The sequence below is a fragment of the Thalassophryne amazonica genome, chromosome 1, assembly GCF_902500255.1.
Source record: "Thalassophryne amazonica chromosome 1, fThaAma1.1, whole genome shotgun sequence".
NCBI classification, from domain to species: domain Eukaryota; kingdom Metazoa; phylum Chordata; class Actinopteri; order Batrachoidiformes; family Batrachoididae; genus Thalassophryne; species Thalassophryne amazonica.
In genome coordinates, this window is record NC_047103.1 from 40,688,384 (window position 1) to 40,715,471 (window position 27,088).

Here is a 27,088-nt window from a genome sequence, read left to right on the forward strand (position 1 = left end):
TTCTCTGTTCTCTCACAAACGTCCTGGATCAATAGAGCCTGAAATGTGGAGGTTTTCAGCTTGAAACAGGCTGACGACGGCGCCTGAGAGCGCTGCACGATGTCTCGCACCATGGGAAGTCCTTAAAGCGACAGTATCACCTCAAAATCTCTCATCAGCCGTTAAAATTTTCACCGAAAACCAGCTTAATTTTTCGAACCGTGTCCACTTCGATGTGTCTCACAGGTTTAGAAAAAATTTTGATCAAACAAAGCGCCAGTCTCTCAGCAACTTCTCAGACAAAGGAATTCCGACGAGGGGCTGGACGACTCCTCCCACAAGGAGTGCTCACAGGCGAATGACGTCACCGACAGGCGTGGAAAAACTCACGCATGCGCACGAGGGTTCAAGCATGTCTGACGTAAAAACATATGAATGAAATCCATATAGTTTTTGAAAAAAATAAAAAGGACCTATACTTTATTGACAGACCTCGTATATAATATGTCTGAAATTCAGTTTGCGTTCATTAAATTCCACGCAGATTAAATGTAGCAGACACGGATTATTCGTTCTAATTGTTTTAGCAAGTTTTCAGGGTATCATGCATGCAGTCTCTTATTAACGTGATGAAAAGCATAAAAAGATTATATTTTTGTAGTATAATATTCATTTACAATTGTCATCATGTGGATTCTCTTATGTTGTTTGACTGCAGCGACTCTCTGGTGTGCAGGGGATTATGGGATACGTCAATAGGGTGAATTGCTTATGGCCGGTCACACGGTATACAATGGTAGCTGAATGAAGGAAAAAAAGCCATAAAGTCACAAATCGTCACAAAAAGGTGGACGAATGGGCCTTCACTTTTCCCATCACCGAATCGCCTACATATCAAGAGTGCAAAAGGAACGAAAGCAGAACGAAACAAAACCGAAGCCGACATTGACTTTGACGCTTTAAACGAAATGTGCCAGGAGCCACTGCTGGAGCAGTGCATGTCTGCATTCTGCTCTGCATTCCAGGACTCGGCTGTGGGACAGAGCTCTGAAGCGTGCGATCCAATCCACTGTGTTAGAGAGAGGGGGAGAGAGAGACAGAGAGAGAGAGAGGCAGCTGTGTGATCATGCAGTCAGTCATGCATGTGCGTGGGTTCAATTACTAGTTCTGATCTCACACACACACGTGCGCTTCACATTCTATTCAGCTGATTGATTCTGGATGAATGTATTCAGTGTTTGGATATGTTGTAGCACACGTACACGCGCGCACAAAAGGACGGTCTTGTGCATAATTCAGCGACTGCAACATTAAGAAAAAAATACAACTATTTGTGATCACTTTGGATTTTCTGTTTATGTCACTCGTCGGTGACTCAAAGCTGTTCACATGCTAATGTCTGCTGCTGAAACATTTCACACTTGATACTCAAGGTCGCGCTTCTGTAAACTGCCACCTGGTTTGCACAAACTAAGGTGCAGTTCACTCTGAGAGATCCCCGCAGACAACACAAAATATTATTAAGTCGTGTGGGCCCTCAGCAGCTCCACGGTAACAAGGCTGATTGCACTCCTGCAAAGTCCCTCTGCTGCAAACAAAAACGCAGCCATGAAGGATCACCTCCTCAAAACTTTTGAACTGTCAAATTCTGAAAGGGCCAGCAGGCCCTTCTCTCTGCACGGGCTGAAAGACAGCAAGCCCTTCAGAGTTCATGGACAGAATGCTGTTGCAACACCTCCCTCCTCAGGTGTGTGCAGCGGTGGCCAACACCACGATCGTGGATTGCTGCGCGCTGGTGTAAGAGGCCAACAAATTCTTCGTGGCTGGCCAGCATCACGGCATGACAGTATCCACACTTGCCCCATCCCAAGCAGCGCCAGAAGCCCCACACCACACACCAGCACCATCTCTCCTCCACAGCAGCGCTCGCAAACCACCTTCTGTACTGTATAAAACATTCAGCTGGACGAATGAAATGTTAACGTTAAAGAAATTAAGCAAATGATAAGAAACCATCAGCAAAAATGACAGCAAAATGAAATACAGACAAATTGAGGTTTAGGTTCAAACTTTTCGACAGTTTAAAAATCCTGATGAAGCGCCAGCTGCAGGAATGAAGCTGCGTTAAGGTTAAACAATGCCAGTGAAAGTCCAGATTTCTTGTTTCGTTTGGGCTTCGTTAAGTGCCGTGTGACCGGGCCTTTAAAGAGAACCCTGAGTAACATTAGCTAACTTCAAATGCTAGCCTTGGTCTGCTTATGTGCTTCATCTGGTGAAATTCTCTACATCATAGCTAAATTAAAATCTTTGCAAAATGCGTTGTTAACTCCTCACTACTGCTAAAAGAGGCTGTTTGGCTGTGTTTGGAAAGCCATAAAAACTTGGTATGCTGTTAAGTTTGGATGAATCAGAACAATATGGGACACAACAGTCCTCTAAATATTTCTTCTCCTGTTTTATGGAACCGTGCATTTTAAAATTATTGAAATATCATAGAAAGGTTTTTACGCTCTCATGAGGTGGCTTTTGAAATGATTCAAAAAAGCCTTATTTCACAAAAGTACCAAAAATAGAAACCAAATGATCCGCACAACCACAGCGCTCTGATACAAAAAAGGTTTTTTTAACAAGACATAATATTTCAGGCAACTTGCCCTTTGTCAGATAAGTCTGACGAAGGGATACAATTTTTCTTGGTCCAGCATGCCTTTTTATGTGTTTTGGATGTGCGTGTCTTCCTTGCATTATTTCACAAAAGTGCCATGGAAACAGTTTTTCTGGTATTACATGTAACGTGACGTACAGAAAGAGTCACATGGCACGGTACATGTGGACGAAGGTAGAGACCGAGAGCTTGTTAAATGTTATAAGAGATGATATTGCAGCAATATTGGATTAAAAAAAAAAAATCAGGATTTACTGATGTGTTGCCATAACTGCTGGAATTTCGGTTCTTTCGAAAGCCTGGAATGGCAGTTGTCGTGAAAGTACAAAAGCCACCAAGTCGCATTACATCAGTCAATAGAAATGTCATTTTGCAACTTTTTTTTTTTTTTTGTAAATCTACATTCTGAAAATATCTCTCAACTTTTGTCCAAAAATGTAATGGAATCCAAGCTTCTATCTCTCTTCATTTTGCTTCGATTCCCATATTCTTTTCATCACCGGTATCTAAAACAACACTTTGTGGTCAGAAATGGTCCTGCACTTTACTGGGCAAGCTTAAAAACTTCAAATGTTCTTGTCATGTTTGTTTCTGCTGTGTGTAACAGGCTGTTGGATCTGTCCATATTGAGTATAACAATCTAAAGCTTATCCTTGTTATTGATGTCAATTTTATCACAAACCATTGTAGTCATTGTTTTATCTCCAAGCTGTACTTGTATGTCACTTTTTTTATTTCCAATGTCTAGTTTTTTGGCCACCAAGGCAATTTCTGCTTTTTTTTTTTTTTCGTTTTTTTTTTTTTTTTTTTTTTTTTTTTTTTGGCACCCCCAATTTTTCTTCCTTGTGGAATATGAATAGCTTATTAAATTGAATGGGCACTCCCCCCGCCCTTTTACATAAAATTAGATTATTCTGTTGGTCTTGTTTGCTGAATGGCTGCAGCTGAGGGGTTATTTGGTTATTGTTCATTTATCACACAACAGGCATTCTGTCAGAGTCGACCCAGTGCGGACCTACATTTTCTTTATTTGGCTTGCTCAGTGAAATGCTGTTACAGACAAAGTGCATGAGAAGAATGCTGATTTCTACCTTTTCACTTCCTCATCTTAAGTTAATGTCAGCATGAAGTATGTCCATGAAACTGTTGTAGATTAGTCTTTTTTTTTTAAGCCCATAATTGTTATTACACTCTGCCTTTTAAAGAACTGAATGCCATATCAAAATTTAAGAGTGTTTTGTATTATCCATTATCTGTTGAGTTCAGAGTTAAAACAAACATGACATTTTCTCATTAGTTCTATTTATTGTACTATTTGAGTAAGTCATTGCATAAAATGTCTTGAGATTGCAGTTAGAATAAAGTGCATAAACCTTTCTTGCAGAAATATGTAGTGTAGGTGTCTGTAGTTTTCACTGACATCTAGCTTTACATTGGTGACGTTGCTCTGATCTAACTGAGGTGTTCTCAGACAGGTGTTGGGTAAGAACTAGCACATTCAGCTTCTTATTAGGGCTCAAACGATTTGTTGAGTAACTTGAATAATTCGATTACAAAAAATGTTCGAGGCAAATTCTGTGCCTCGAAGCTACGTTTAATGTACATATGCCAGGCCTGTGTGCAGCGCTGTAATGTCCCCAGAAAAGAAAAAAAAACAACAAAAAAACAAGAAGACTTGAGCATGCGCATAAGCCGTGTAAGAGCTAATCAATTTAGCACCAGAAGCTACAACTTTCCAACGTGACACCCAGAGTAAAATTAAGCCTTTTAAGAGAAATAGGGTCCATGCTGATCATCTGAAATAAACTTAATGCACATTTAAAGCGAAGCAGTGTGTTTGTGTATTTAAAAAAAAAAAAAACATGCTTTGGTCCACTGGCTGCTCTCCACTCTGTGTACACTTTAAGTCAATCAAGTTTATTCAAAAACTGCCTTTATTCCGATTTGATCAGAGTTTTCATCGACAGGGTGCAGAGCAGTTTTATCAGTGTGGCTTTTGTGGAAAAGGTGCACACCAGAGACCAGTTTTTCACAGGCTGTGCGCACGTACAGGTGCGGACTGACTGCGCTTACGGTCTGGTGTCAGTGATGTGCTGAGCTCCTGCCACCTGGAAAGGTCCAAAACTTAAGACATGAAAAAATAAATAATTACCCAGGAAAACAGAAATGGACACTCTAAATTTGACAATCTGCGTGATGGCGCAGTGACATTGTGCCATTGCTTGGAGAGAGCCCTGGACTATTGATGTTGTTTAAAAACACAAAAGTACTTTTTATCAGATTAATCGATTAAATAATTGCTAGAATACTCAATTTCCAAAATATTAGATAGCTGCAGCCCTACTTCTTACCTTACACTTTATAGTCATATGTGTCCCAACCGCCTGCAGCCACAGGGTCTCTTCATATCTTAGCTGTTTCGATCTAAATGTTTGAAACCCAGTGACGCGCTAAGTAATCACAGTTGTGTGTGTCTGCTTGTTAGCTGTGCTCTCTCAAATAAGCTGGATTAATAGGCATGCCTAATGACCTGTAATTTGCATGGCCCAAGTCATTGTCTTCCTTGAGGAGACTTATAAAAATGACTGTGGATTGGGGTGGGTGTAACTGGACTTGGTTCTGACACTGTGTTCCACACCTGCATAGTTATTTAGTGATGTGTTGGTATGCTGAGAGAGGTATTCTAGCCCCCCCCCACTGAAAACCTGATTTTACTGAGACTACAAATTTCAAAGAAAAGTCTTCAAAGTATGATTAAAGTGTAGTTAGGCGATTGTGATCAAAAGGTTAAACTATACCCAGCATGACTCCTTTAAATCCAGAGTGAGGTTGCAGCATTTGAAGATGGAGGAGAAAATTTGTTCTGTTGAGGTATGCAGACAGTGTGTTATTTTTCTGTGCTTCGGAGGAAAATTGATGGATGCTTCTATGACTTCAGAGGGATGTCCTCTGAAGTATAATCCTCAGAGGGCAGCTTGGTTTTATTTATTAAAGGAAAGTATGTTGTACATTTCTTCTTAATTTGAGGAATGACACTTTATTTTCCCCTTTTCTGCAGTTTTATTTTTATTTTTTTATTTTTTTTAGGGGTGAGTAAAAAGAAATGATATCCCAAAGACAACGGGCTGAAACAGACACATACCAGTTTATTGCATTGGCTGTGGGCCATCTCATTTTTGCTCAGAAAGTAATGAAATTTCTCAACTGACCCGAGCAATTCAAATTTGTGAGACGGTTTCATCTGCCAGAGAAAGTGCTATTGTGTTTTATAGGTGCTAATGTGTGTTAAGAGTTACACATTCCTGTTAGAGACCCAGCAGAAGAGAAATTAAACTGTTCATTTATCTGTGATCAAAAAGGGCAAGTTGTGTATTGTGAAATGCATCCATTTTATGTGGCCTGAAGTAATGAGTTCCCTGTCTTTCTCTGCTTGATTTCAGGCCTGTTGGTTCAAGGTTGCACTCGCATTAAGAAGGGAGAACATGACTCACTGGCCTCCGGCAGAGACTGGCACAAGGCAGCTGTGCCAATCTTGTCCCTGCCTACTCCTTTAGAAGCTACTCCAGTACAGCATGATCGAAAGGCATTGAGGTTAACTCCCTGACGATCATCTCAATACCTCTCCTCCTCCCTACCCTTCTAGATCCCCCACCCCCAACATGCTGCGCTTCCTGCCTCTCAAACTTGGCCGCCTTTACCGCTGTCTGAAGCTCCTACTGGTGGTGGGATTGTTTGTTATTTTGTTGATCAACACACACAACCTTTTCGCCTCCTTTCAGAAGAATGAACTCACTGACAGACGCTTCATCAACCTCAATAAGTGTCCCGCCTGTTTCGGTACAAGCTGGTGTCGCAAGTTCATGAACAGCCAGGTTTCTTTTGAGACCTGGGGCCGACTGCGGTTCCTGGATGTCTTCAATGTGAAGAACGTTTACTTTGCTCAGTATGGTGAACCCAGGGAAGGCACCCGTCGCATAGTGCTCAAACGACTTGGCTCCAACCAGGAGCTTGCCGACATAGACCAGAAAATTTGCAAGAGGGCCACAGGCAGGCCGCGCTGTGACCTCATCCAGGCAATGTACAAGACCGAATTTGCCCGGATCAATGGCGATGTTCGTTTGCTTACTCCAGATGTGGTGGAAGGCTGGTCAGACCTGGTGCACTGCCCTTCTCAGAGGCTACTGGACCGTGTTGTCCGCAGATATGCGGAGACTAAAGATTCAGGCAGCTTCTTGCTCAAGAACCTCAAAGACACAGAAAGAATGCAGCTGCTCATGACGTTGGCATTCAACCCAGAACCTCTTGTATTACAGGTACTGTACTATTTATTTATTTTCCCTTTTCTGTTCTCAACATGTTTTCCAGGGTAAGCATGAGAATTACAGTCATCTATTACGGTAGTATTCTGAGAGAAAGGAAGATGTTCTGTCCATACTTACTTCCATCAGTTTGCTTGCTTGTTCATCTGAGGGCAGTTCTCAATGTCATAGAACAAGGCAGGAGGAGAAGAGGGAGGCCAAAGAGGAGGTTTATGGATGTTCTGAGGGAGGACTTGCAGGTGGTTGGTGTGGCAGAGGAAGGAGGACAGGGTGAGATGGAAACGATTGATCTGCTGTGGCAACCCTTAACGGGAGCAGCCGAAGAAGATTTTAAAAACATTAACTGTCCAGTGGAGCGAGCAGGCAGTCGGTGCTGCGGCAAAGTTTACCACAGAGCAGCAGTGCACTTTTTTAAAAGTACATTAACATTCTCCTACACTATAAAAATACAACAACTCTAAATTTATTCACACAGATCAACAGCACGTCTGTCTTTCTCTGCAACAGTAAAGTGGTAACAACACCCAGCACATGCTCAGTGCAAGTTTTAAAAACATGTACACTTTCCTTTGCTTCAAGTATGCACCAGGTCTGTATCAGACTGATAGCATGTGATATTAACCTTCTTAATGTTCAAACAAATAGCATTTCCCACACAAATGAACAAGTTTTTCTTCTCGTCATGTCTGTTGTCCTCCTGCACACAGAAACTGTAGAGGCATGTAGCCAAAGTGGTAAGGGGTTGGACACCTCCCTCTTAGATTTAAGGCTCCCTGACACTTGCACGACTTTGATCCGCGCACTTGCACGCACTCTGCCATGCACAAGAGTAAACTCCTCTTACATTCTTGGTAAACTGTTGTAAACAGCGCAGCTTCGTGCAAGTGCGCAAAGAAAATTTAGAAATGTTCAAAATCTCCATCATGCATCAATTACGTGAACTTCATATGAACATTACGCAAACAATTCAAAAACACTACATGTGAGTGCGCGTGATTGCGTTAGCACACTGCATCAGAGTGCATGCAGCTCGTCTAAATGGTTATAACGAGATGTTAAATCTATCATAAACATACTTTTATAGCTACACACAAGAAGGGATGAAGATGCAACTGTTTTACCAAGCTATTACAGTATAAACATGACAAATAATTACCTTTTTAGATGGTTCCAAATGCTTTCTCCGCCTCGTTCAGCACGCGAGAGAAAAGCTGCAGCTGGAACAGCCCTCTGTGATTGTGGAAGCGATAAAAGGGAGACAACTCAAAGAGAAAATGATTAATCCGCTACAAAATAATTATTTTATATACGCAGCATCCAGTGCACAACACGTGGCAGCCAGTGGAACAGAGCACTGCATCCAGCTGGGAACACAGTGGGTGGAATCGTCACAACTGTACGTGGAAGTGCGCGAATCAAAGTTGTGCAAGTGTCAGGGGGCCTTTAGACTCATAGTCTACCTAACGAATTACGTTTTGAAAAGGAGGCATGTTGCCTGATCACTGCTACGACATGGTTGTTAAAACATAGTTTGTGAATTAAAGCAAGTCTTGAAGAGAAGAGTTGAAGCCCCCCTCCCCCCAAATACAGGTTTGGAATCTTTTTTTGATCTTTACAAATGAAGCAAACCAGCAAACACCCCCTAAAGTTAAGCCTTCACCGAGACCAAATATTTACAATTTAGAGCACAACTATGTCTCTCGTAAGAATAGAGAAGGTTTAAGAGCAGTGGCCTTAAAAGATGAGAGGTTTTGCAGAGAGCAATGCTGCATATTTAACACTGTGTGCAAACCACTTTTTAATTATTCAAGGACTCATCTGTAAACGGTCCAAGTCTTAATTTAAATATTTTTCTGCCCAGCGGATTCTTGTCATCAGTGTAAGGGAAGCATTTTTGACAAATCTCTTGCAGTGCTGTTCAGCCTTGTTTCAGTTTGTCTGTTATGATTTTTTTTTTTCTGAAATGTAGGTTTTTGCAGTCTTTGACCTTTTGTTGTTATCATAGTTTGAACACAAAATGATCATATTTGAAAATTAACTTGCCATAGCCAGTTAACAAAAGCCCAAGACATTGTTTCACATCTTGTTTTTGAGCTTGCATGATTCAGTTCATTTAAATCATTGCATTGTGTTAGTCAGATTTACTAAGCTGTCAAAGTGGATACATGCTGTGCTGTCTTTCATTGATGTACTTGTACAAGTGCACAAAGGGTACATTTTAATCTTTTAATGCATTCCTTTTTGCAGCAGAGTTAATGTAGATTGTGACATGTTCCCATTGTGTTTAGTGGTCAGTCCGCTGTATTATTTATCATATTAGCACTGCCCACATCCTTTTTCTTTGCTAATTTACAAGCAGCCAATCAATTGCAATTTAAATCTGGCATTGACTATGTCTCGTGAGGGACAGAACAACAGTGGTCGTGGCCTGTGCAGACATTCATTAACTTGGGCTGATCTCCAAGCCCACCAACACACACAGAGCTGGACGCCTCCAGGCATTTTAAAGGACAAAAGGCAACATCAGCCTTTTAGTCCAGTCAATCCATAAAACCTGATTAGCCTTGTGTGGTCGTTTTAACCTCCCCTAACTTCCTTTCCCCCTTTCTTTATCCTTGCATCTTTTCTCTATGTCATCTTCTTTTATTGTCCCTTCTGTGCACTACTGTGTAATGCCAACTCTAGCAGGATAATTCCATTAGGGTTTTAATGCAGTTATGCCCCAGACCAGAGACAAAGAGAATCCTCTGCCATTCGTATTTTGCACACAACTACAGACATCATAAACCACCTTATCGAGCACATATGTTGGACATGGCTCTTCTCACTCCTCATTCTGCAGAGCCATTTTTTGTTTGTTTGTTTGTTTGTTTTTATGTTTACAGACGTTCATGAATTCTAGATTTTATCCTGAACTTGTCACCTGTGGGCATACGCAAGAACAACGAGGTGTGTACTCACCGGGGCGGGGGTCACAGATGGTTGGCATGAATTGTGGAGATGGATAATGTACACAAAGAAATGTGCCATGCGTCACAAAGAGGCACAGAACTGTTCATCAGCATCACTAAACTCAAAAGATGAGGAGAAAATGTAGGTTGGGCAGCAGCAGACCATAAAGAGTAAATGGCATCTGTAGAGAACGAACAGATGTGCTGTACTACAACACCTTGAGCTCACTTTTCTTTGTCAGACATCGTTGTGCTGATTTGTGTGAGGACAGGTTTGAACAGTTGCTCAGTTACTTGGGTTTGAACATGATGGTTATTTTCATTTTTGAGGACATTTGCAATAACATAATTGTTTTGTCTACAAACCCACTGAACTGTCGTGGGTTTAGTTCTAGTATCACATTATTAGATTGCCTTTATTTTCTCACCAGTAGTCAAAAACCCAGATGTGTTGACTTCTTTTATTAAAGAGTTTGAGCAGGGGTGGTGACCAAGTGGTCAGTGCGCTTGGTTTCAGTGCGGAAGGTTCCGAGTTCAAGCCCCACCCCTGCTACACTTCTCCATGTAATGTGGAGTTGTGTCAGGAAGGACATCCAGCATAAAACTTCTGCCAATTCAACATGCAGAGCCACCTGGGACCTGCTGTGGTGACCCCAAATGAAAATAAGGCAGCAGCCGAAAGGACCCTTTTTTCCTCTTAAAGTACAAAACATATTTCCATTGCTGTCTGTGTCCTATGCTGTTCATGGCCCCTCCCTTGATTTCATCATCCACCATGAAGATTTTGTGTCGACGTTGTGGTTGTACAATTAAGCTGACTTTGCCCAGCCCTAGAAATACTCACATTTTCGAAATTGGAACCAATTAAAAATGTGGTTTTCTTCTTTGTTAAATGAAAAACACAGTTGGCTATCTAAATACTGCACAGTTGATTTCTTCAATTAATTAATTAGTGTAACTTCAGATTGTTTCAGCTCTACATCAAATGACATTTTCATGCTTATTAATCTGCAGGTTGGAGAAGTTTGGATGAGTCACTACCAGAGTTTGCTATCCTGTCTGATTTTCTGCTGTCACTGGTCACCACAGCAGGGGTTTTTGGTGTTTCTGTTTCCTCTGGCTTAATTTAGTTAAATAACTGGGAACAATGTTGCTGCCATGTACTGTGCGAGTGGTGCTCCTTCAGAATGGCTTCTGCTTTGTGTATTTTGAAGCCACAGACAGTAAATCAGCTCTGTTTTTACTGTGAGAAACCAGACCTTCTTTGTCAGTGGGGAAACAATCTGCTGCCTTGTTTTGGTTTTGGCCAACAATGTGGTTTCTGTGTGTTCTGTGGTACACAAGTCTGCACGCATCTACACAAACCACCCCCACATTGTCTGTCATGTGAAAGGCAATTTGGCTTTGGGAAATAAATATTTTTGGAAGATAAAATCATGACAGCCAAATGCTAACATCCTTGTGAAATGACAACTACTGGATGCATTTTCACATTTTTCTTTTTTCCTGCTTTGTTTTCTTTTAACCAGTGATGCTTTTCTGAGGATTCACAGACATACTAACCTACTTAAACAAAACAAAAACAAAAAACATTTCTTAGTTTCACGCATGCGCATGAAGGTTCAAGGTTGGCTCACGCAAGCACACGTGATTCAAATCCATATGTTTTTTTTTTGTTTTTTTTTTAAATAAGGTCGGATACTTTTCTAATAGACCTCGTAATGACGACAAGTCACGAATGCCATGAAGTATACTTTCTTGGCCACTGATCACGAATGCAGAGGCATCAGGTGTCCTCAGGAACTGCTGCAACCTGTTACCACGAGTTAAGATTAATGGCATGTGTTGCTGAAGAATTATCAGGAACCATTACGCACGGTCATGAATAATATTCCGCGTTGTTGCGCGCTATCGTGCGTAACAGTGCATCATTAACTTCTGTCACATTGTGAATGAGGTGAATTGTCTCCACACACACACACACACCCACCCATATTAATTCATCAGCTGCTGAACAAATCAGATCGCTCCAATTTGCGCCTCAAAATCCACAGAAGAACTTTGTGACTGCATGCTTAGTTGGGCTCTGTGCCATGGAGTGGTGCAGAAAGGAGGAAGACACGGACAGAGCCAGATGTCTGGCTCCACGCGGCTCTTGTCTTGTGTGTTTTCCCAAACATTAGGCACATGCAGCAGTAGCAGGTGGAACACATGCAGGAGTGCGCTGATGAACATTGGAACGAGACTTTTAGCCGACTTGGCGGCACTATCCTTGTTCAGCATACTGCAGCAATGAAACTGAATGCGGTGCAGCAGGGTTTAATTGTGCACACGTCAGAGAAGAACGCTGTCACGCTCTATTAATCATCACCACTAATCAGGATGGCTCATCATGCTCAGTTGTGACTTCCACAGCATGAGGCAAAATGAGGGTGGTGCGTGACATTCATGGAAGATGTTTTTTGACAGCCAAAAACATGCTCCACGAATATCATGTACCAACATGCACTATTAAGAAACCTATTCAGATGCATTAAGTCACATTAAGAATGTCAGGAATGTGACAAGAATGACACAAATATGACATTTGTAATGCATCTTGCCTATGTGTAAACACAGCATTAGTCTTCAACTATAGCAAACAATTTTGTTATTCTTGTAATGTCTTTTAAAGCCTACTAAAGTACTTTAATATTGTCAGGACAGCTGTTCCAGATGTTAACACCTTTAACAGAAACACAATGACTTTTTGCAGTAGTTCGGATCCTTAATTTCTCAAAAAATAAAATTCCTCTCAAATTAGAATGGGTTTAAACAGATCCTGGACATGCTGTGGCAGCAGTTTATTTTTACCTTTACACATAATTTGTATTGTAATGTAACCAGCCACGTCAGAATTTTAGAATATGTAAACAAGCAAACAATGGATTTGTTGGCTCGCAATGTGATTTGTTACAGATAATTCTTATAGCTTTCTTTTGCGACAAAAATATTGGATTAGTATTAGTTTTATATGTATTTCCCCATACCTCAGTGCAGTAGGTCATATATGGAAGGGGCAATAAATGATACAAAATAGTTCATGAAATCTTGTGCTTTATGCAGAACTGCAATGGCTTTTGACATTTTAGATTTAACAAAATGAATATGCCTTTTCCAGCTCAGTTTATCATCAGTAACAACACCAAGAAATTTTGTATCAGTTACAATTTCAGTATCATTTAATAATAAATATCTGCAGGAACTTCTGGACTTGTTTCCACATATGGTACACTTTGTTTTACCAAAGTGGAGCGATAATTTGTTTGAATCAAACCATTGTTTAAACTTCTGTGGCTCCTTCTGTATCATGTCCAAGGTCTGTCCCAAGTGATCCCCACTACAAAACACCGTCGTATCATCAGCAAAGAAAATACAACTGACGGACTTAGAAACCAAACATATGTCATTAATACGAGGTCTGTGAGAAAAGTATCCGACCTTTTTATTTTATGCAAAAAATATATGGATTTGATTCATATGTTTTTACGTCAGCCAAGCTTGAACCTTCGTGCGCATGCGTGAGTTTTTTTCACGCCTGTCGGTTGCGTCATTCGCCTGTGGGCAGGCTTTGAGTGAGCACTGGTCCACCCCTCTCGTCGTTTTTTCATTGTGAGGAAATGGCAGAATGATTTGGGCTTTGTTCCATCAGAATTTTTTCAGAAACTGTTAGAGACAGACAGCTGGAAACCATTCGGAAAATTCACATGGCTTTCGGTGAAAATTTTATGGGCTTCACAGAGATTAGAGTGTTACTACCGCTTTAAGGACGGCCCACAATGGCGCATGGCGCGCCGCGCTCCGAGCCGCGATCGACAGGCAGAAACCACCATTTCATTTCTAAATGGATCGCTGTATGGCTCCAGGACCGTCGTGTGCAATTTCTCTGGTTATCACAAGAGCTGGACATCAACCATTTTCCGGCAGATTTCACTTTTAACAAGAGATTTTGTCATGGAAAGCCGCGCGGAGGCTTCGCGCGTCACGACGGATTCGCTGATGGAGCGAGACAAAGAACACCTCTGTTTTGGATTGCCCAGCTCTCCACAATTTCTCTTATACTCACTCGACTGGTAAGCCACTGAAAGCCGAGATAGGCATGTCCCAACTTGTCCTCTAACACTCCAAAACGGAGGTGTTCTTTGTCTCGCTCAATCATGGCTGATGTCCAGAGAAATTGCACACGACAGTCCCGGATCGACACAGCCATCCGTTTAGAAATGAAATGGTGGTTTCTGCCTGTCGATCGCGGCTCGGAGCACGGCGTGCCGTGCGCCATTGTGGGCCGTCCTAAAAGCGGTAGTAACACTTCGTAATCTCTGTGAAGCCCATAAAAGTTTCACCGAAAGCCATGTGAATTTTCCGAATGGTTTCCAGCTGCCTGTCTCTAACAGTTTCTGAAAAAATTCTGATGGAACAAAGCCCAAATCATTCCGCCATTTCCTCGCAATGATAAAACGACGAGAGGGGTGGACCAGTGCTCACTCAAAGCCTGCCCACAGGCGAATGACACAAACGACAGGCATGAAAAAACTCACGCATGCGCACGAAGGTTCAAGCTTGGCTGACGTAAAAACATACGAATCAAATCCATATATTTTTTGCATAAAATAAAAAGGTCGGATACTTTTCTCACAGACCTCGTATACAGAAGAAACAACAACAGCTCCAGAACTGAACCCCGGGGCACCCCACAAGTAATTTCCATGAGTTCAGAATTTGCCCACCAATATGTACACACTGATATCTATTGTATAAATAGCTAACTATCCAATCGTATGCCAATCCCCTGATACCATACCTCTGTAGTTTGTCCAATAGCACAGTATGGTCTGTAGTATCAAATGCTTTCTGTAAATAATAAGAAAACCTACAGTATATTGCTTATTTTCAATTGCATTTGTAATCTGTACAACAAAATCAATTACAGCCAGTGAAGAAGTGTGATTTTTTTTTTTCCCCCTTTCTAAAACCACATTGCTGTTAGCGAAGTATGTGATGTCTTCTTCTTTGTCTTTCGGCTGTTCCTGTTAGGGGTCGCCACAGCAGATCAATCGTTTCCATCTCACCCTGTCCTCTGTATCGTCCTCTGTCACACCAACCACCTGCATGTCCTCCCTCAGCACATCCATAAACCTCCTCTTTGGCCTCCCTCTTCTCCTCCTGTCTGGTGGCTCTATCCTCAGCATCCTTTTCCCTATATACCCTGGGTCCCTCCTTTGCACATGTCGAGGCCATCTCAGTCTCGCCTCTCTGACTTTGTCTCCGAACCGTTCCATCTGAGCTGTCCCTCTGATATGTTCATTCCTAATCTTGTCCATTCTCGTCACTCCCAAAGAGAATCTCAACATCTTCAGCTCTGCCACCTCCAGCTCTGCCTCCTGTCTTTTTGTTAGTGCCACCGTCTCTAAGCCGTACAACATAGCTGGTCTCACTACTGTCTTGTAAACTTCCCCCTTCACTCTTGCTGATATTCTTCAGTCACAAATCACTCCTGCCACCTTTCTCCATCCACTCCACCTGCCTGCACTCTCTTCTTCACCTCTCAACCACACTCTCCATTACTTTGAACAGTTGACCCAAAATACAGTATTTAAACTCATCTACTTTCACCTCTTCTACTCCTTGTAACTGCACTATTCCACTGGGCTCCCTCCCATTCACACACATGTACTCAGTCTTGCTTCTACTGACTTTTATTCCCCTTCTCTTCAAAGGATATCTCCACCTCTCCAGACTAGACTCAACTTGCTCTCTACTCGCACGACAGATCACAATGTCATCTGCAAACATCATAGTCCATGGGGACTCCTGTCTAATCTCATCCGTCAACCTGTCTATCACCACTGCAAACAAGAAAGGACTCAGAGCTGATCCTTGGTGTAATCCCACCTCCACCTTGAATGAGTCTGTCATTCTGACTGCGCATCTCACCGCTGTCACACTATTCTTGTACATGTCCTGCACTACCCTAACATACTTCTCTGCCACTCCAGACTTCCTCATACAATACCACAACTCTTCTCTTGGCACCCTATCATAAGCTTTTTCTAAGTCCACAAACACACAATGTAACTCTTTCTGGCCTTCTCTGTACTTCTCCAGCAGTATTCTCAGAGCAAACATTACATCTGTAGTGCTCTTTCTCGGCATGAAACCATATTGCTGCTCACAGATATTCACCTGTTTTCTAAGCCTAGCGTCTACTACTCTTTCCCATAACTTCATCCTGTGGCTGATCAACTTTATGCCTCTGTAGTTACTGCAGCTCTGCACATCACTCTTGTTCTTGAAAATAGGAACCAGCACACTTCGTCTCCACTCCTCAGGCATCCTCTCACTTTCCAAGATTGTATTAAACAATCTGGTTAGAAACTCTACTGCCATCTATCCTAGACATTTCCATGCCTCCACTGGAATGTCATCTGGACCAACTGCGTTTCCACTCGTCCTCCTCTTCATAGCAGCCTTCACTTCTTCCTTTCTAATCTCTTGTACTTCTTGATTTACTCTCACCACATCATCCAGCCTTTTCTCTCGCTCATTTTCTTCATTCATCAGCTCTTCAAAATATTCCCTCCACCTTCTCAGCACATACTCCTCACTTGTCAGCACATTACCATGTGCATCTTTTACCACCCTAACCTGCTGCACATCCTTTCCTGCTCTGTCTCTTTGTCTGGCCAATCGGTACAAGTCTTTTTCTCCTTCCTTACTATTCAACTTCTTGTACAGCTCGCAATATGCCTTTTCCTTCACTTTTGCCACTTCTCTTTTCGCCTTACGCCGCATCTCCTTATACTCCTCTCTACTTTCTTCATCTCTCCGACTATCCCAAAACTTTTTCGCCAACCTCTTTCTCCTTATGCTTTCCTGGACCTCTTCATTTCACCACCAAGTCTCCTTGTCTTCCTTCCACTGTTCAGATGTCATACCCAGTACTGTCCTAGCTGTCTCCCTCACCACATCTGCAGTACTTTTCCAGTTGTCCAAAATTGCTTCCCCTCCAACCAGTGTTTCTCTCACCTGCTCGCTAAATTTCACACAACAGTCTTCCTCCTTCAGCTTCCACCATCTGATCCTTTGTTGACTCTCACTCTCTTCTTCTTCTTTACCTCTAAAGTCATCCTACAAGCAACCATCCTATGCTGTCTAACGACACTCTCTCCTGCCACCACCTTACAGTCTCTGATTTCTTTTAGCTTGCATCTCCTATAAGAAGAAGCTTGGGACCGGCACTCAGAATGTACTGGCTGCACACCCCATGTGGCTGAGTATGTGATGTTTAGTTATGAAATCATATAACCTCTTAAAAATACCTTTTCCAAAATTTTGGAAAATTGTGGCAGGAGTGAGATTAGCCTATAATTTGAAAAGACATGTTTGTCATTTAAACAGCACTTTTGCTAATTTCATTTACTAGAGGAGCTATGACCACTACCTTTGCACCCCCCCACCAGGACTAAACCAAACCAACTCCAAAACACAATCAGGATGCTCCCAAAAATAAAAACTGGCCTCATGCCAGTTATCCAAGATGGCCACCAAAATATTTTTTTTTTTGTTTGTTTTGTTTTTTTTCACTTAAACACCAATGATTTCTGTCATTATTAAGTCTATTGTTTGTTCCTACTATGTATTTTAATGATAAGGGTCTATTGGTGGCCATTTTGGATGCCATTTTGAATCTTAAGCCCATGAATGAATTTAGTTTAAGCACAAATGAGTTTGCTGTGACCTGCAATGGTCTTCCCATTGAATGTCTGTGATATTTAAGTTGTTTATATGTTGTGTAAAGGTTTTTTAGTGAAAAAACCCTATTTTGTCGGCCATCTTGGATAACCGGCTTGAGTCCAGTTTTTATTTTTGGGAACATTGTATAGTCCCGGGGGGGTGCAAAGGTAGGGGTCGTAGCTCCCCTAGTAATTCTGAAAGGAAATTTCCCAGTCATTAGGGTTGAGACCAGGAAGCAGAGTTGTAGTCTTACACACCTCTCTGCAGCTTCTCTCCCCCTGCCATCCCCTCATTACCCCATCCCCGTAGAGATGGTGCCTGCTCCCAGACTACCAGTAACCAGCAAAAATCTATTTAAGCATAAAAATTCAAAAAGAAAAAATAATATAGCACCTTCAACTGCACCACAGACTAAAACAGTTAAATGTGGTCTATTAAACATTAGGTCTCTCTCTTCTAAGTCCCTGTTGGTAAATGATATAATAATTGATCAACATATTGATTTATTCTGCCTTACAGAAACCTGGTTACAGCAGGATGAATATGTTAGTTTAAATGAGTCAACACCCCCAAGTCACACTAACTGTCAGAATGCTTGTAGCACGGGCCGGGGCGGAGGATTAACAGCAATCTTCCATTCCAGCTTATTAATTAATCAAAAACCCAGACAGAGCTTTAATTCATTTGAAAGCTTGACTCTTAGTCTTGTCCATCCAAATTGGAAGTCCCAAAAAACAGTTTTATTTGTTATTATCTATCGTCCACCTGGTCGTTACTGTGAGTTTCTCTGTGAATTTTCAGACCTTTTGTCTGACTTGGTGCTTAGCTCAGATAAGATAATTATAGTGGGCGATTTTAACATCCACACAGATGCTGAGAATGACAGCCTCAACACTGCATTTAATGTATTATTGGACTCTATTGGCTTTGCTCAAAATGTAAATGAGTCCACCCACCACTTTAATCATATCTTAGATCTTGTTCTGACTTATGGTATGGAAATAGAAGACTTAACAGTATTCCCTGAAAACTCCCTTCTGTCTGATCATTTCTTAATAACATTTACATTTACTCTGATGGACTACCCAGCAGTGGGGAATAAGTTTCATTACACTAGAAGTCTTTCAGAAAGCGCTGTAACTAGGTTTAAGGATATGATTCCTTCTTTATGTTCTCTAATGCCATATAACAACACAGTGCAGAGTAGCTACCTAAACTCTGTGAGATAGAGTATCTCGTCAATAGTTTTACATCCTCATTGAAGACAACTTTGTATGCTGTAGCTCCTCTGAAAAAGAGAGCTTTAAATCAGAAGTGCCTGACTCCGTGGTATAACTCACAAACTCGTAGCTTAAAGCAGATAACCCGTAAGTTGGAGAGGAAATGGCGTCTCACTAATTTAGAAGATCTTCACTTAGCCTGGAAAAAGAGTCTTGTTGCTCTATAAAAAAGCCCTCCGTAAAGCTAGGACATCTTTCTACTCATCACTAATTGAAGAAAATAAGAACAACCCCAGGTTTCTTTTCAGCACTGTAGCCAGGCTGACAGAGTCAGAGCTCTATTGAGCTGAGTATTCCATTAACTTTAACTGGTAATGACTTCATGACTTTCTTTGCTAACAAAATTTTAACTATTAGAGAAAAATTACTCATAACCATCCCAAAGACGTATCGTTATCTTTGACTGCTTTCAGTGATGCCGGTATTTGGTTAGACTCTTTCTCTCTGATTGTTCTTTCTGAGTTATTTTCATTAGTTACTTCATCCAACCATCAACATGTTTATTAGACCCCATTCCTACCAGGCTGCTCAAGGAAGCCCTACCATTATTTAATGCTTCGATCTTAAATATGATCAATCTATCTTTGTTAGTTGGCTATGTACCACAGGCTTTTAAGGTGGCAGTAATTAAACCATTACTTAAAAAGCCATCACTTGACCCAGCTATCTTAGCTAATTATACACCAATCTCCAACCTTCCTTTTCTCTCAAATTCTTGAAAGGGTAGTTGTAAAACAGCTAACTGATCATCTGCAGAGGAATGGTCTATTTGAAGAGTTTCAGTCAGGTTTTAGAATTCATCATAGTACAGAAACAGCATTAGTGAAGGTTACAAATGATCTTCTTATGGCTTCGGACAGTGGACTCATCTCTGTGCTTGTTCTGTTAGACCTCAGTGCTGCTTTTGATACTGTTGACCATAAAATTTTATTACAGAGATTAGAGCATGCCATAGATATTAAAGGCACTGCGCTGCGGTGGTTTGAATCATATTTGTCTAATAGATTACAATGTAAATGGGGAATCTTCTTCACAGACTAAAGTTAATTATGGAGTTCCACAAGGTTCTGTGCTAGGACCAATTTTATTCACTTTATACATGCTTCCCTTAGGCAGTATTATTAGACGGCATTGCTTAAATTTTCATTGTTACGCAGATGATACCCAGCTTTATCTATCCATGAAGCCAGAGGACACACACCAATTAGCTAAACTGCAGGATTGTCTTACAGACATAAAGACATGGATGACCTCTAATTTCCTGCTTTTATACTCAGATAAAACTGAAGTTATTGTACTTGGCCCCACAAATCTTACAAACATGGTGTCTAATCAGATCCTGGATGGCATTACCCTGACCTCTAGTAATACTGTGAGAAATCTTGGAGTCATTTTTGATCAGGATATGTCATTCAAAGCGCATATTAAACAAATATGTAAGACTGCTTTTTTGCATTTACGCAATATCTCTAAAATTAGAAAGGTCTTGTCTCAGAGTGATGCTGAAAAACTAATTCATGCATTTATTTCCTCTAGGCTGGACTATTGTAATTCATTATTATCAGGTTGTCATAAAAGTTCCCTAAAAAGCCTTCAGTTAATTCAAAATGCTGCAGCTAGAGTACTGACGGGGACTAGAAGGAGAGAGCATATCTCACCCATATTGGCCTCTCTTCATTGGCTTCCTGGTAATTCTAGAATAGAATTTAAAATTCTTCTTCTTACTTATAAGGTTTTGAATAATCAGGTCCCATCTTATCTTAGGGACCTCGTAGTACCATATCACCCCAATAGAGCGCTTCGCTCTCAAGACTGCAGGCTTACCTTGTAGTTCCTAGGGTTTGTAAGAGTAGAATGGGAGGCAGAGCCTTCAGCTTTCCAGGCTCCCTCTCCTGTGGGAACCAGCTCCCAATTCAGATCAGGGAGACAGACACCCTCTCTACTTTTAAGATTAGGCTTAAAAACTTTCCTTTTTTGCTAAAGCTTATAGTTAGGGCTGGATCAGGTGACCCTGAACCATCCCTTAGTTATGCTGCTATAAGACGTAGACTGCTGGGGGGTTCCCATGATGCACTGTTTTCTTTCTCTTTTGCTCTGTATGCACCACTCTGCATTTAATCATTAGTGATCGATCTCTGCTCCCCTCCACAGCATGTCTTGTTTCCTGGTTCTCATCCCTCAGCCCCAACCAGTATCCCAGCAGAATCAATCAATCAGCATTTTTTTTTTATATAGCGCCAAATCACAACAAAACAGTTGCCCCAAGGCGCTTTATATTGTAAGGCAAGGCCATACAATAATTATGTAAAAACCCAACGGTCCAAAACGACACCCCTGTGAGCAAGCACTTGGCTACAGTGGGAAGGAAAAACTCCCTTTTAACAGGAAGAAACCTCCAGCAGAACCAGGCTCAGGGAGGGGCAGTCTTCTGTACAGGCAGCTTCAGCTTCACTGCGGCCGGACTGAGGACTTTGAGTATGGGAAACGGTCCAATGTACCTATCCTTTAGCTTTTGGGATTCCACCTGCAGAGGAATGTCCTTAGTGGATAGGCAGACCTCCTGCCCGGGCTGGTATGCAGGGGCCGGGGAACGCCGGCGGTCTGCATCGGCCTTAGCCCTCGTCCGGGCTCTGAGCAGGGCAGAGCGGGCGGTACGCCACACCCGACGGCACTTCCTCAGATGGGCCTGGACCGAGGGCACCCCGACCTCTCCCTCCACTAGCTGAAACAATGGGGGCTGGTACCCCAAACACACCTCAAACGGGGAGAGGCCGGTGGCAGATGAAACTTGGCTATTATGAGCGTACTCGATCCAGGCCAGATGGTCACTCCAGGCCGTCGGGTGCGCGGAGGTCATGCAGCGGAGCGCCTGCTCCAGTTCCTGGTTCGTCCGCTCTGCCTGCCTGTTCGTCTGGGGGTGGTACCCAGACGAGAGGCTGACGGTGGCCCCCAGTTCCCTGCAGAAACTCCTCCAGACCTGGGAGGAGAACTGAGGACCACGATCCGAGACAATGTCTGATGGAATCCCTTGCAGACGCACGACATGGTGGACCAGGAGGTCTGCAGTCTCCTGGGCCGTTGGGAGCTTCGGGAGGGCCACGAAGTGGGCCGCCTTGGAGAACCTGTCCACTATCGTGAGGATGGAAGTCATGCCCTGGGACGGCGGGAGGCCCGTGACAAAGTCCAGGCCAATATGAGACCAGGGGCGATGAGGCATGGGCAGAGGCTGGAGGAGGCCTTGGGCCTTGTGGTGGTCGGCTTTGCCCCTGGCACAGGTGATGCAGGCCTGGACATACTCCCGGACGTCAGCTTCCATAGACGCCCACCAGAAGCGCTGCCGGACCACTGCCACGGTCCTTCGTACCCCTGGATGACAGGAGAGCTTGGAACCGTGACAGAAGTCAAGGACTGCAGCCCTGGCCTCTGGTGGGACGTACAGTTTGTCCTTCGGACCTGTCCCCGGGTCCGGGCTCCGTGTCAGGGCCTCCCGGACGGTCTTCTCCACGTCCCAGGTAAGGGTGGCCACGACAGTGGACTCGGGGATGATGGTTTCAGTGGGGTCTGACAGCTCGGTCTTGACCTCCTCTTCATGCACCCGGGACAGGGCGTCAGATCGTTGTTTTTTTTGTCCCGAGGCGGTAGGTGATCCGGAAGTCAAAACGCCCGAAGAACAGCGACCAGCGGGCTTGCCTGGGGTTCAGACGCTTCGCGGTCCGGATGTACTCCAGGTTCCGATGGTCCGTGAAAACCTTAAATGGTACCGATGCTCCCTCCAACAGGTGTCTCCACTCCTCAAGAGCCTCCTTCACTGCAAGAAGTTCCCGATTGCCGACGTCATAGTTCCATTCAGCTGGGGTCAACCTGCGGGAAAAGTAGGCACATGGATGGAGAACCTTGTCGGACTCCCCGCTCTGGGATAGCACGGCTCCTATCCCTGAGTCAAAGGCGTCCACTTCAACGACGAACTGGCGATTGGGATCGGGCTGCACCAGAACCGGTGCAGTCGAGAACTGGCATTTCAACTCCCTAAACGCGGCTTCGAACCGATCCGACCAGGTGAAGGGGACTTTTGTGGAGGTCAGGGCTGTCAGGGGCTAACTACCTGACTGTAGCCCTTGATGAACCTCCGGTAGAAATTTACAAAACCGAGGAACTGTTGTAGTTTCCTACGGTTCGTTGATTGGGGCCAATCTCTCACCGCCGCAACCTTGGCCGGATCAGGGGCGACGGAGTTGGAGGAGATTATGAACCCCAGGAAAGACAAAGAAGTGCGGTGGAACTCGCACTTCTCGCCCTTCACAAACAGCCGGTTCTCCAACAACCGCTGTAGGACCTGACGTACATGCTTGACATGGGTCTCAGGATCTGGAGAAAAGATGAGTATATCGTCTAGATATACGAAGACAAACCGATGCAGGAAGTCCCGCAAGACGTCATTAACCAACGCTTGGAACGTCGCAGGCGCATTGGTGAGGCCGAACGGCATGACCAGGTACTCAAAGTGACCTAACGGGGTGTTAAATGCCGTCTTCCACTCGTCTCCCTCCCGGATCCGAACTAGGTGATAAGCATTCCTAAGATCCAATTTTGTGAAAATTTGGGCTCCATGCAGGGGCGTGAACACTGAATCCAACAGAGGTAACGGGTATCGGTTGCGAACCGTGATCTCGTTCAGCCCTCTGTAATCAATGCATGGACGGAGTCCGCCGTCCTTCTTGCCCACAAAAAAGAAACCAGCACCCATCGGGGAGGTGGAGTTCCGGATCAACCCGGCAGCTAACGAGTCCCGGATGTAGGTCTCCATTGATTCGCGTCCGGACGTGAGAGGTTGTACAGCCTGCTGGACGGGTACTCAGCGCCCGGTATCAAATCAATGGCACAATCGTGCGGACGGTGTGGGGGCAGCGTGAGTGCCAGATCCTTGCTGAAGACGTCAGCAAGGTCATGGTACTCGGCTGGCACCGCTGCCAGATTGGGGGGACTAAAACCTCCTCCTTAGCTGTCACACCAGGTGGAACCGAGGATCCTAAACACTCCCGGTGGCAGGTTTCGCTCCACTGAACCACAACCCCAGACGGCCAATCAATCCGGGGATTGTGTTTTAACACCCATGGAAAACCCAAAATCACTCGGGAGGTAGAAGGTGTTACATAAAACACAATCTCCTCCCTGTGATTCCCAGACACAACCAATGTCACTGGCTGTGTCTGGTGTGTGATTAGTGGAAGAAGGGTGCCATCTAGTGCCCGCACCGACAATGGTGACGGTAAGGCCACTAGAGGGAGCCCAACCTCCTTTGCCCATCTGCTATCCAGCAGATTCCCCTCTGACCCCGTGTCCACCACTGCTGGGGCGTGAAGGGTTAGATCCCCACTCAGGATCGTGACTGGGATACGTGCAGATTGTCGGGGTCTCCCCGCGTGGGTGTTGTGACCCACCCTTAGCCCAGTCTCTAAGGATGAGTGCTGCTGTTTTGACCGTTTGGGGCATTCTCTCTGTGTGTGCTCGGTTGAACTGCAGAGAAAACACTCTCCACGGATCAGCCTCCTTTGTCTCTGATCTGATCGCTCTTTGGCCCTGCTCGTCTCCATAGCAACGTCAGCAGGGGGAGCTGTCGTCACGTGGAGAGCCCTGGCTGTGGAGAGTGGGGAAAACGGCTCCCTTTCAGACCCAGGAGGAAGAGGGATGGCTTGTGCCTGACCACGCCCTTCGTCTCGCTCCCGTCGGTGTTTTGTTAATCGGTTGTCTAACCGTATAACCAGGTCGATAAGCCCATCTAAATCCCGCGGCTCGTCCTTCGTCACCAGGTGCTCCTTAAGGACCAGAGACAGTCCGTTTACAAAGGTGGCGCGGAGCGCAACAGCATTCCAGCCGGCTCGCGCTGCCGCGATGCGGAAGTCAACTGCATACTTCGCTGCGCTCCGACACCCCTGTCGTATCGACAGCAGCACGCTTGAAGCGGTCTCACCTCTATGAGGGTGGTCGAACACCTGTCGGAACTCCATCACAAACTTAGTGTAAATTGTTAGGAGCCGTGAATTCTGCTCCCAGAGCGCCGTAGCCCATGCGCGTGCCTTTCCTCGAAGCAAATTTATGACGTAAGCCACCCGGCTAGCATCTGACGCGTACATGACGGGACGCTGTGAAAAGACGAGCGAGCACTGCATCAAGAAGTCCACGCACGTCTCCACACAGCCTCCGTACGGCTCCGGAGGGCTTATGTATGCTTCAGGGGAAGGTGGGGGGGTTCGTTGAACGACCAGTGGAATGTCTGTCTCTGGCATTCGGTCAGCAGGAGGAGGTGCTGCAGCAGCGCCCTGAGCATGCGCTTCCACCTGGGCGGTGAGAGCCTCCATCCTACGATTGAGAATAATGCTCTGCTCGGTAACTAAGTCCAACTGAGCAGTAAAAGCGGTTAAGATGTGCTGCAGCTCACCTAACATGCCTCCTGCTGGCGCCTGTGCACCTCACTCTTCATTGGCTGTTCAAGCGATGGTTGACGCCCCTCGGGATCCATGACGTTGTGAAAGTGTCGTGACACGGACCCACAACAGGGGGCGTTAATGAACGGACAATGGATAAGACAAAAAGTAACAATTTAATGTTGTGAATCGCACAACGAAGTAGAGACAATAACAATATGGTGGAATATCAATTATACACAAGGTGAAGTGTGTGCAGGCTCGACGATAGAAGACGTCTGGCGAGAGAAGAGCCGATCCCACACAGCTTCCACCACCAACGGATCTGAAGAACACCGGAGCCGCCAAGCCCTGCGCCCCAGGTGGCTGCTGTCTTCAGCAGTCAGACCCGGTACTCTGCTGGCAGAGAACAGAGACAGTACTGATGAGTGTGAGTTTGCACACTCAGTAATCCCACAGTCAGTGTTTAGTTAGGAGGGGAGCACCTCCACCTCCAATCACACACTTCGTGCAGCTCCTGTTTAACCACTTATCTGTTTGGGGTGTGAGGGTGAAGCCATCGCTGATCACACCAAACGCCAATCCCACAGATAAGGACACACCACAGGGAAACGGCTGGCAAAGAAGTTCAGATTGTATTTTGTAAGTCAGCAGAGAAGTTACCTGATTGGTAGCTGATTTCCTCGGCGTGGAGGTGGAGTTGCAGTCCGGCCTTTATGGTGGTGGTGATGTGTAGTGGATGAGTGACAGCTGGTACGGATGATGAGTGACAGCTGTCACTCCCGGTCGCTCTGACGCCCTCTCGTGCTTGAAGCCCGCACTTCAAGCAGGGCGCCATCTTGTGGTGGTGGGCCAGCAGTACCTCCTCTTCAGCGGCCCACACAACACAGAACTGTACATCTACTACAAAACATTTAACAGGTAGGTACTCAAATCTTTGATATCAGACTTCATAAATGTTTATAACTGTTAATGTTTGTTCACCACGCCTGTAAAAATATGTTAGTGGTCTAAAAATTATCGGACCAAAATTTATCAGAAGATAATTAGTCCGCAGATGGATTTCAGAATGATCTGAAAAGATAATCTGATAATGACAACATTAGATAATTAGCGGTTAGCAGATTAGCGGAACTATGCCCACCACTGCTAATAAGTAGCTCCCCCCCCTAAACATTTGTCAGTATATTGTCAATAAGTGTCGCTGTATTTGCAGTTATCCTAGTTGGATTGGTAATCACTTGACACATTCTCCCATACAAAAAACAGAATTTATAAATTCAGTTCTATGTATTTGACCATGAGGATTTAAGAAGTCTATGTTGAAGCCTCCACAGACAAATCAAAACTTATTTTTAATAGTGTTGTACATCTCAGTCAGCTTTCCCACAATTTTTTTTATGTTTGATCCTGGTGCTCTGTAAACACAACTTAAAATTATATTTTTTGATTTTTCGCATTTAATTTCCACAGTGACACATTCCATGACATTTTCCAAAGAAAAAAACATTTTGAATGATTTCACAGTGGTAAGCAGAACTAACATAAAGTGCCACACCACCACCCCGTTTATTCATCCTATTTATAGGAAAGAAATCATAACCCTCAAACTGGACAGTGTCCATATGCTCCTCTTTCAACCACGTCTCAGAAATTGCGATAACTGAAAAATGTTTATTTGCATTATTTAAACAATCCT

General features: G+C 44.0%; 1 protein-coding gene and 1 long non-coding RNA gene across 2 annotated transcripts in view; one reads left to right on the top strand and one right to left on the bottom strand.

The window, feature by feature from the left end:
- dipk2ab (divergent protein kinase domain 2Ab) overlaps positions 1-27,088 on the top strand; it is a 116,369-nt gene that overhangs the window by 19,727 nt on the left and 69,554 nt on the right. The window contains exon 2 of the mRNA XM_034168615.1: positions 6,085-6,957. Coding sequence (XP_034024506.1) covers positions 6,304-6,957 — 654 coding nt within the window. The 5' untranslated portion in view covers positions 6,085-6,303. The remainder of the gene's footprint in view (positions 1-6,084; positions 6,958-27,088) is intronic.
- Positions 8,110-27,060, bottom strand: LOC117508792. The gene is made up of 3 exons (XR_004560198.1): positions 26,934-27,060; positions 26,288-26,292; positions 8,110-8,119 (listed from the first exon to the last, which is right to left on the bottom strand). It is a non-coding gene; the product is annotated as an uncharacterized LOC117508792 (long non-coding RNA).